The 11,629-nt window shown below is 42.5% G+C and overlaps 1 protein-coding gene across 8 annotated transcripts in view; it reads left to right on the top strand.

The window, feature by feature from the left end:
* The first annotated feature begins 392 nt into the window (after nucleotides 1-392).
* ARHGAP12 (Rho GTPase activating protein 12) overlaps nucleotides 393-11,629 on the top strand; it is a 73,043-nt gene continuing 61,806 nt past the window's right edge. For all 8 annotated transcript variants that reach the window (XR_013956300.1, XM_080611592.1, XM_080611591.1 and 5 more), the window contains exons 1-2: nucleotides 393-504; nucleotides 5,507-6,255. Coding sequence is in view for 7 of the 8 variants with exons in the window: in XM_080611592.1 (XP_080467718.1) it covers nucleotides 5,593-6,255 (663 nt within the window). In the remaining variant the exon portion in view is untranslated. The remainder of the gene's footprint in view (nucleotides 505-5,506; nucleotides 6,256-11,629) is intronic.

Genomic DNA, 11,629 nt, shown 5'->3' with positions numbered 1-11,629 from the left:
ACCCGCTCTCCGGGGGCCAGGACCCGCACTAGCCGCCCCTTGAGCTCTTGTTCCGGTGAGAGGGCGGTAGCACCAGCCCCCGGCCCCAACCGTGCCCATCCCTGCCCGGGGCCCCAAAGCCCAGCTCTAGAGCCGGCGAGGGGCCGGGGCTCAGGCACCCACCCACCGATGCTCTTTCCATAGCAGCCTCAGGGGCCGTTAAGCAACATAAGCCCCGGGCCCGGATACGTCGCCCACCGCGACAGCAGCGCTGCACGGGGCGCGGCGCTGGCAGCACCGCGGATCGGGGGGGGCCGGCGGGGCTCGGTGTGCGCTGTGCGCGCTCCGCCCGCCTCCCCCCGCCACACCCCCACCTCCGCCGCGCCCCGCCCCCGGCACGTGATGGGGGAGCGGTGACGCCGCCGTGCCCCGGAGCTGACACTCGGCGCGGCGCGGGCGGGGAGCGGTCGCAGCAACAAGCGCAAACTGGAGCGGGCCCCGGGCCTGGCTGCGCCGTCAGAGCAGGTGAGGCGCCGTGCCGTGTCTCTTGGCTCCGCGGCGGGGAGGAGGAGGAGGCCGGCGGGCGTGGGGAGGAGCGTGGCGGTGGCGGCGCTGGGACAATCGGGCAGCGCAGCGCAGGGAGTCTCTGCGGAGGGCACGACCTCGCCGGCTCCCGGCGGCCCTGGCCCTCCCCCCGCCCGGCACCGCCCGCCCGCCCTCTCCCGGGGATCACCCCCCGCGCCGCGCCTCCGGTGGGGGTCTGGGCGGTGCCGCCCTGCGGTGCCCCCCGCGGCGGTTTCGCTCCGCAGTCGCCGCCGGGAGCGCCGGGTTGGCGGCGGCGCCGGGAGGCAGGTCCGTACCTGGGCGCTGCCAGGGCCGGGCGCGGGCTGCGCCGCCCGACCCTGCCGTGTGTGCGCAGCGCCGCTCACCTGTGGGTCCGGTGGGGAACAAAGAGGGGCGGCGCGGCCTTCCCCGGGCGGTCCCGGTGACCGGTGGGGGGGGCACCCGTGGGCTATCGTGGGGAGGTTTGACTGCGGTGGGTGGCACGGGTTTGCTGCGCTCCGTGGGGCGCGGGACTCGATACAAGCCCGCAGCGGGAGCGGGTGGGCTGGTGATGTGCCGGGAGCGCGACAAGGTGCGGGAGCTGCGGCGTGGCTGGAGAAGTTTGTCCCGACAGCTGTGTTTGAAAGGCGTAGCTTGTTCAGTGCTCTGAGTCATAGGCAGTTATTAAGTGGTTACTTATTATCCCTTTAATTTTTAAAGGACGTGTGATCCGGGGGAAGCCAGTTTATTTGGAACTGGTGCTCGATTTCTAACCTTAGTAATCTCTGAGGAAGCAGTAAAGTATTAAGCTTGTTTTCATAAAGCTGAGTCGTTGTGCTTTGTCTCTATCTGTTGTTTGCATTTGCGTCTTTGCATCTATTTTTACACAACTTTTGCATGCTTTAGATGCATGGTTTGCAGACAGCGGTGAGGGCTGGTTGTCTGCGTGAAAGTATTAGCTGAGAAGTTAGCTGTGCTGAATAAAGGAGTGCTCCTCATGAAGGAAGGCAGGAACAGAGCAGAATTTTGGCAAGGTTATGGTGGGACCACTCTCTCAATTAGTGGTCATGCAGTGCAGCTTGAACTCCTAAAAAACTGCCCACAGAGAAGCAGAATCACAGAACGCAGTGAGCTGCAGTCAGGGTGTCTCATCTGGCCTGAACTGTTAAGAATTTATCCTCATTTAGCTTCAGCAATAGAGTTTATTTCTGTATCAGCACTGTGGAAGGGTTCATTTCAGTGGTGGGTGAAGTTTGATGCTGAAAATGGAAAAAGCTTACACAAGTCAACTGCTGCTGCTTTGTAGGACACCGTGAACAAGGTCACACGAAGAATTTTAAGGCAATTGGTTAACATCCTTGGTGGCACTTTTAATAGCTTATCATCTGTTTGTGTTATAAAATAAGTAACAATTTTATAGCCATGGTAAGGATTTTTCCGAGAGGAAAACAGAAGAAATATCAAAGTGTCTTTTTAGTACATCTCAAGTTTCAATTACCTGGTTCTAGATCAGAAGAAAACACTGTGTCTGAGTTTCAAAACAGAGATACCAAGCACCTCTTGTGTGCCTCCTGATATTTATTTTTGGTCTTGAGTTCTAGGATAATGTTGAAGTTGAAGCTAGGGGTGATTTTATCTAATATGACATGTATGTATTAGATTAGATATTAGGAAGAAATTCTTTACTATGAGGGTGGTGAGACACTGGCATAGGTTGCCCAGAGAAGCTGTGACTGCCCCATCCCTGGCAGTGTTCAAGGCCAGGTTGGACGGGGCTTTGAGCAACCTGGTCTAGAGGAAGGTGCCCATGGCAGGGGGTTGGAACTGGATGATCCTTTCCAGCCCTAACTACTCTGGGGTTCTGTATCACCTTTGGCCATACTTGTGATTCGATGCTTGTATGTGCTAGGGACATGCTTCTGGAAGACCATTTCAGGGTCAGTTCAGCACATGGCTGTGCAGTTCAGGTGAGTGCTGCCAGGCAGTGATGTGCTGCTGGAGGACATCACAATTAACTATCCCATGGGCTGTGCTTAGGGTACAGGCAGTCTACCTTCTGTGGCACATGGCTGAATTAAAAGAATTCAGACCAACTAAAACTTAATGGGTTTGCATCTGTGGAATCAAGGCCATGGTAGCTGTTTGCAGACCTGCACGGGTTAATGTTGACTTGCTGAGAAAGGTTCCCCACCTATATCATAGGTATCTCTTGCTTCTCTCTTCTGAGGCAGAGAATTAGAGCCTTGCTTGATCCTGATGATGTGATCTGTTTATGAAACTGTTTTAGTGTTCAGGCCAAATACAGAACACAGCCTGTCTCTTTTTGATCGTATGCTCAACATTACCAAATGTTTGCTATTGACTTGATAATTTTGCAGCTTGGATGAAAGAACAAAAATCATGCAGCTTATTTTTGTTGTTTCATTCTTTTGTTTTGTTTTGGAAAGGGATGAGGTTGCAAAACTGACTTCAGAAGTGGATAGAGGCATTTTTGTAGCTACTGCATTTTATTTGACTTGTATTTATCAAAATTCTGGGTTTTTTTTAAGCAGAAAATGCAACTTATCTGTCTTGAAGTTATGTTAAACATGCATTCTCAATAAATAGTTATATGGAATTGGCAGAAGAGAAATGAAAAAGCCAAACTTTTAAATGCTTGGTATCCCTGTGGGAAACCACAGGCTTTTGTTCTCTTTTTGGTTTCTGTATGGAAGAAGGAAAAAAAAGAGTGCAAATGGGTCCTTGTCCTACATTTCAGCTTCCAACATAGCAAACCTTAGAGGTATACTGGAACTCGGAAGCGCTTACATTTTTCTGGTATATGACCTTGAAGCTGTGAAAGGGGCTGGTAGCAGCTTTTGAAGACGTGTTGGAAGGAGTCAGGTTTAGTAACAAGGAAAAAAATAACATTCACATGGCAGAGGTTCCAAAACTAGGAAGAGAGTGGGAATAGCTGCCATTTGTTCATGTTTACCTTCTGTGACAATTGCAAAACAACTGCAGGGCTGTGCTTAAAATACCTGTTTATGTAGAACAGTAGGCAAGCAAGTTGTTTTGTACTGAGGCTGTAAATAGACTATAATGCTGTGAATTTTGATGTACCATTTTATGGTAGAGAGAGTAAACACCAGAAAGCACCAGCATTCTTTTCTGCTGCTTTGTCTTCCTACTGTCAGCTTTGCTGAATGTGGTATCATCATTCCTCCTGACAAGTCCTTGATAAAATTGTAAGTCTGACCTTGTGATTGCATTTAGAGTCTTGTAAATAGGGGTAGCTTTCAAGTTACCTGTAGGAAATGCTTCTTGGAAGGAAAAGAAGATGAGACTGTGGGAGAGAGACAGTTTTAAGATGAGGACTTCTGTGTTGGCATCATACTTTAGCTTTTTAGCTTCTTTTTCTAACAAGTTATGTGGGAAATGCATTTTTTTTATAAGACTCAAACCAAATAGCAGAAATAGTGAAGGGAAAAAAATGAAGAACTGTTAGGCTTTCTGCTTCAGCTCTCCCCAGAAGTCCTTTTTTGTTGTGGTTTCTGTCCATAGCCCTATTGAGGGTAGCTGAGTTCACTTGCATGTGTGTGCCTGCATGGAATTGCATTAGTTCCACTCTGTGGCAGGGTAAATGCTACAGATCTCATCACAAAGTCTTAACTTGCAGAGCTGCAAGTTCCTACATATTTTTTCTCATTCATGAAACATGCATTAGAAAAAAAATGAATGTGTTGATCTTTGTAAGATTAAATGTGGCAGCATTTTACTTGAATTCTCCCAGGTTCTGTTTAAATGCTAGAGATTTTTCCCATTACTTGCATGCTTTTTCAAGATCAAGAAATCATATCTGTCATGCTAATGTACTGTGTTGTGTTTAGTGTAAGTTGGCAAGACTGATGCTTACGCACTCATGAATTGTGACATTGATGCTACATGGTTAGAGAGAACTTGTAGTTCACAGGTGCGGATACAGTGGTGATTGTCTGGGTTATAAAATGCTGAAATTCTATTTCAAAACGTTAATGTAGTATTTATTAACCACTTTTGGTTTTGGTTCATAGTCCTGTTTCATTATTATTGGGTTTTTTTTTGTGTTTTCTGTTGTAGCCCTTAAAGCCTTGGTTAGTTCAGGTTTTCTGTAAGGTAAATACCCCAAAAAGCTCACTTAAGAGCAAATTTAAATCACTGAAACAAAGTATCTTGGAGGCATTGAATGCTTTTATCTCATGCTGCTATTTATAGATAAAATTCTATGTTGTAGTTATACTAGCAATTTAAAGAAATAAATTAGGAAGTTATTATACCACCTGTTATGTAGACAACAGCTAGATGCAAAGGCAACATGATCTGCAGCCCCTGCCAGCATGGGTCAGGTACCTCCCTCGTCAGCTACTTCTCTGGCTTGGTGAAGGTTAGCAGGCTCTGTAGGGCATGCAGCACGTGCACCTGGGCCAAAGAGTGTCAGCCTGTGCTAAACCTGATTATTGTGGTGTAGCATTGGAGAAAGATTTAAAGGATTTTGTATGGAACTTTGAGCACTCTGAAGGAACTCTTTAACTGAAAGAAAAATCAAAAATAATAATATTGTTCTTGTGAATATTTTGATTAAAACCAATATAGTAACACAGTTCCGTGAGGAAATTAAGCCTGTGGGTAAGTAGGAGATATATTCAGACTAGTCACCCCCTCTCCCCAAGCCCCTGATGATCAATCGATGTTATTTGTTAGCAGAAACAGACTTAATGAGCCACTGGATAGCAGGAAAAATGTGTGAAAAGGAGGGTTAAATCAGTGACTGAATTGTTCTACTGACTTTCTGTTTTATTGATGAGAAAAGTATCTGAAAATCTTGCAATTTCCATTGATTAGTCTGATGTCGGTGTAAATTGAATAGGCAAGGTTACAAGTTTATTTTTTAAATGATTTTCATCTAAAGGGCTCTTAAACGATTACTTTATTACATATATATGTATGCTTTTTTTTTTTCTTACAGCTCTCATTGTCAACAGGAGAATAACGCTTCCGAAACAGAATGTGGCTTACCTTTTGCCTGAGAAGGTGAAATCTTTTCGAATAGAAATGGCTGATAAAGGTGGGAAGATCCTTCCAGGGCAGTTGTACATTGAAGTGGAGTACGACTATGAATATGAGGCCAAGGACAAGAAAATTGTGATTAAGCAAGGGGAGAAATACATCTTGGTGAAAAAGACTAATGATGATTGGTGGCAAGTCAAAAGAGATGAAAATTCCAAACCCTTTTATGTGCCAGCACAGTATGTGAAGGAAATACCACGGAAAGCACTGATGCCGCCAGTTAAACAGGCAAGCATTCTGCCAAATAACACTTTGAAGTTGACACATGGATTACAGAGATCAACAGAAAATGTGAATAAGTCACCAGAGCTTTCTAGTTTTGGAAAATCTTCTCCAGTTCAAGTGTCTTGCTTAGTTCGAGATGCCAATCAAAATCTGGGACCAAGCAATAGTCAAACTCCTGGTTTGAGTCTGGACCTTACCCAAAACAATGGAAAACTTAACAATGAGTTGCAGTCTCCCAAGGTTTCTAATCAGTTTAGAACCATCTCCATGGGTCATTTCCCATGTCCAGAGTTTTTGGAAATAGAGAAGACCAGCTTTTTGCATGAACAATCTTGTGATTCAGCAGGAGAAGGCTCAGAAAAAATTCACCAAGATTCAGAGTCTGGAGATGAACTCAGTAGTAGCTCCACAGAACAAGTACAGGTAAGCTAAAAAACCAAAATAGTCCCTGTAAATTTGTGTGTGTGTGTGTGTGTGTTTTTGTTTTCCTCCCTTTTTGTGTCCTTATTGCCGTAATTGCTTGCTACTCAGAGTTATTCCTAATAAAATCAGCTTGTTTAAGTAAAAATGTCTTATCAGCGTGAACTGGTTATAAAAATCTAAATAGTTGATGTTCATAACTCTATTTCTTGCAGAAATACTTTGCTTTGGGGATTAATTCCATTTATGTTATCCTGTGATTGAATGTTACAGAGATGCTTTTGTTCGTTCTTTATTAAGATTGTTTTGAGATGGCACTGAATTTGGGTTATATTTTTTTCCAGAGGAAGGGAGCCTACTTCTGTAACTCCTCACTTCCTGCTTGTTGAGATAATAGTGCTAGTTACTGTCAGCTTTTCCTACGTATGTGTATAGATAGCTTGAGAGTTGCAAATTGGTGTATTAGTGGGTTTAATAGTTTAAAAATGGTACTTAAGATTTATATGGAGTTTAATTTCTGGCTTGGGTATTTTATTTGTAAACTCTTCTTGTAATCAGTCAGCCTTGCCAGTGCTGCTTCTCATGATTTTACTCCGGATTAAAACTCAAAACATGTGCGTTTGTTAATTAGTATGGAAAAATCTCAGGAATGATGTACTCCCACTTCAGGCTCAAACTGGGCATCGATGGCCTTTTTCCTTAGTAAGGAGATTTCTCTCCCTTCTTCCATTTTTTTTTTTTTTCTTACTCTTTTACAGGCCTCCCCCACCCCCAATGAAAGATTAGCACTCTGCCTTAGATAATCAGGTCATTTCTGGTAATTAGTCTATTGTAATCCAGGTTGGTTCTTGAACCAGTAATGTATGTGTACATACACATAATAATATGGTATGGGTGTATACAGATAATGCCCCCCACTGAGACACCTCCACTGCCCATCTTTGTCTAGGGAGATACTAAATTAGTTAAATTCTAAGGTTAAAAGCTCCCTAGGCTTGAACTTTTTTACTCTGTAATGTGAAACTGTTGTTGCTTGGGTACAAACTGATCCTTAAAGTCAAATCCCACTTGTCAGCATGTATTCAGAGTGCCAAAGGCACTCACTCGAGTGTGGTATTCAAATAAAAGTTGATGCTAACTTTAGAAATAAAACGTAATCATGGAGACCTGTGAATCAGTACTTTGCTTATAAGGCACAATTAAGACAAAGCTGCTTAGTTAATGAGTGAGTGTGGGAAGATCTTAAAGATAAAATGTTGATTGGGTGATTTATGTAGTCTTGAACTGTATGAGCTCATGTATTTTTATTGAAATAATCAGAATCAGTAGTTTTTTCAATATTATGCTCTACTCTTGGCCTTATTATGAAAATTCAGAGTTTCTTTCGCTACAGGACTTCATAGAATCATAGAATAGTTAGGGTTGGAAGAGACCTTAAGATCATGCAGTTCCAACCCCCTGCCATGGGCAGGGACACCTCACACTAAACCATGCCACCCAAGGCCTCATCCAACCTGGCCTTGAACACCGCCAGGGATGGAGCATTCACAACTTCCCTGGGCAACCCGTTCCAGTGCCTCACCACCCTCACAGTAAAGAATTTCTTCCTTATATCCAATTTAAACTTCCCCTGTTTAAGTTTGAACCCGTTACCTCTTGTCCTGTCACTACAGTCCCTGATGAATAGTCCATCCCCAGCATCCTTGTAGCCCCCCTTCAGATACTGGAAGGCTGCTATGAGATCTCCACACAGCCTTCTCTTCTCCAGGCTGAACAGCCCCAACTTTCTCAACCTGTCTTCACACGGAAGGTGCTCTCCAATTTAGATGTCTCTCCAATTTAGAGACAAGGATGTCGTGTGGGACAGTGTCAAACGCTGACTTGCTCATGTGTGTAATATTTGTATTTTTATGCCAATTTTAACAACCCTCCCAAATAATAAGGAATAAATAGGATTACTGAATTTATTTATTTTTATAAATTATTTCTTGCTTTATGCAGTTTGAAGATTGATCAGTTTTCTTGCACTTTCTATACAGTAGTGTCCTATCTCACTGTAGTAGATATGAGTCACTTGAAACTTGGAAGGGTAAAATCATTATTAGGTTTTTTTTTTTAGTAACATGTATAGTAGCCCATCTATGCCATATTAATCAATTGCCACACAAATCGTGAAAATACTAAGAAATGTTTAGAATGTATCCTACTTTAAACAGTTCACCACGCTAGAGTTTATATTGTGTGTTAAGATGGTTCCTTCTGTTGTGTTCACTATAGGTCAATATATCTCCTTCTGTAAAGTAGATGAAATTAATGTTACATGGGTGTCTTTTGTCAAACAGTAAGAAATAGATGGCCTGCTGCTCAGTTTCCACTGGACTTTGTGACTGCTGTCACAGTGACACTTAGTCTTTTCACCTTTCTCTTTCCTCCCACTTCCCCGAATATATTTGATTCAGTGCTACAGTTCACAAGTAAGTTTGTATTTGTGTGTGGCAGCCACGCATATATCTGTAGGCTTCACTGGGTTATGGAAGGTCTGAAGATGGGAGTTTTCACAGTGCTTAAAAATTTCAGATCCCCAAAATGCTACATTTCGGCTGTATAGCAGTTTGATGTCACTGAATAATTTGCCATTATTGTGGTCTTGGGTGACAAGAGTGCGGGTGCTCACAGTGCCTTGCAGTTGTCTGATTTTAAAACTGTGAAGTAACTTAATGCCATCGCGCACAATCGCAGGCTCTTTAAATACAATGAAAATGTTTGACATTTAGTAACCATAGGGATTAGAGCTGTAGTAGCACTGATGTCACCGTTAGCTCAGTCTAGATATTTGGAGTGCCAGCCTTCTCACTGGAACAGCCTTGTGGGTTTTTTAGAATTCTTTCAATAATGAGCATTGTTTAGTAGAAATCAGCTGTGCAGAAATTAATGGCTCAGAAAGCTGTTTTTATTGCTCTTAGTCTGTAGTGAGAACATCAAGTTCCTGTTTTTCACGCATAAACAGGATTTCACTTCACAAGGCTGGCTGTGGTTCTCCCTCCCCTGACTGCTGTGGAGATCAGTTTATGCACTCTGCATTATAATAAACTCTAAGCTACAGGTGTTTTCCCTTAAATTTGTAAGATTAGAAGCTAAGATAACCTTAATAATAATAATATCTTTGTGTATGTGATTTTGAGGAAGGGGGGTTAGAGCTGCTAGTATTTAGCCTTAGCCCAACCTTCAGTGTATTTTCAGTATCCTGAATAGAAATATATGAGATGAAGAGAACTGTTTCTGTGATGAGGTTCTTCTACGTGGAGGTTACATTATTTATTCTCTGAAGATTATCTTCCTTCTCCTTTCCAGTAATGAAGTGCAGGTTCTGCAGCTGTACAGTCTCTAGCTCGGGCTCACTGTCTGTGGAAATACTGGAAGATCCAGATCTTCCAAAGTACTGCATAAAGGAAGAATTTTTTTAGCAGCAGAAATATTATATGAAAGGAAGGATAGAGAGGTGACAGTGTGAGATGAAGAATTTGCTAGTGAAGGTGTAAACAAATGATCTGGTCAAGGGGAAGGTCAGGACTGGGTAATGAATATTGTTGACATTTTATGCAAAAATATTCCAACTACTGGGCGCAGCTGTTGTGCATAAGGCATTGTAAGAATCAGGTGACAGTTTATGGACTTGAACTGTAGGAAGGTTGGAGGTAATTAGAGGAAGTAGGGCTTGAGAGGAAACAAGCTCCAATTTAACTGAATCTCAGTCTCTGGTGGAGACAGTAACTACATGTAGAATTGGAATCGAATGTTCAAGAGTGCTCAGCTGGGCGTAAGAATTACCTGAACAGGAAAGACGACTTGAAGCAAAAGTGGAAGACATTAAAAGTGGTCTTGAAAAGGAGCTTTGGGCAGTGTTTGCAGGTAAAATCTACTAATGAGTTTTGAGAAAGAAGGTATGCAGACGGGGGAAGAATTGAGTAAGTTCAGAGATCACATCTAAAATGGTTAAGTGTCACCTTTATGAATATGGTGCTTTGGAATGAAGTTGTTACAGACAGAAATAGAAATCAGCTTTCAGCAATGCTGATGTATTTCACCTATGTGAAATGACTTTGTTTCTGATGAGTGTAGCTTCTTCTGTCATTGTAGACATGGAATGTGTTTAAGAGTAAAATAATGCACTGTCTTAATGTTACTATTTATGCTTATGAAAAGTTACTTTTAATAGCAGGCTAGTTTTAATCATTATAAATATAGACAGTGACCTATTTGCAAAGATTGTTCTATCTTTCATCCTCTTTAGTAATTGACTATTGCATAAACTGTGAAGCACTAAAGGGGATTATCACTAGGATGGCTGTTTTGCTTTGATTAATTGAGTTGTAGAGATCTTGCAAAGAGATCTTTCTGCCTTACCTCTACAGTTTCTGTGGGATTGACATAACTGTAACTTGAGTAAACTCTTTTTACTTTGTGTTTCTGTAGAAGATGTGAGAGCATGTCTTGTGGAGATTTTGGTGCTCTTGACACTGTCACTTAGGTGAAGGACTAGTGGCAAATCATTAGTGTTAGACTGCCTTGCTGGTCAAACATTAAACTTCTAAAATAAATGGCTTTTACATTGCTTCTATTATAAGAAAGTTCATGCTTTTTTTTTTTTTTTTTTTTCCCCCCCCCCCCCTTTTCATTCATTTGCCCAACAAACCTGTGTCTTTCATTCTGGTAGAACCTCTTACTAGCTCAAGCTTAGTGCTAAAGGAATAACAGTCATACTATGGAATTGTTTTTTCTTTCTTTTCATCTAGGAAAGTATAATTTCTAATGTGCAGTATGATTTTTAGGGTCTGCTGTCCCACCTGCCTTTTCTTCTGAAGTAGTATAAAATACCACCCTTAGCAGAATCTTTAGGGATAGTGGAATGAATGCTTAAATAGAAGAGCAGCCGTTGGAAAAGGAATGGGTGTTTTGTCTGACTGCTGCCTAAACTTGAAAGCAGCTGGAGATACTGGGGGCTTGCTTGTTCTCTGTTGGCAGTGCTTCTGTTGGTTTTAAGTCTGGAACCTCCAGACATAGAACAAACTTAAATTGCTTTGTAAAAATAAATTTGAGAATATTTGATCATATCTTGTTCTTGCACATAACTCTGAATATAAACAATTGCATTTGGTATGTCTTCACCTAGTTACTATCTAGCCAGTTGTTTAACACTGCAGTGCTTGCCTATGGAATAAACGTGCTGTTCTTTTGTAGAATTCTAAAGAAAGTATCATTTGTTTCACAGCAGTGTGACAAAACAGTAGGGAACGTATGACTCGGTAGAATAAAATGCAGAACACTTTCTTTTTTTTAGGCAGCTCTCTCTGGAATAGTAGACATTTGTTCTTAAAAA

This window comes from Psittacula echo (assembly GCF_963264785.1).
Source record: "Psittacula echo genome assembly, chromosome: 2".
NCBI lineage: Eukaryota > Metazoa > Chordata > Aves > Psittaciformes > Psittacidae > Psittacula > Psittacula echo.
The sequence above is the reverse complement of the archived record's forward strand: the minus strand, read 5'-3'. Positions and strand labels throughout refer to the sequence as shown.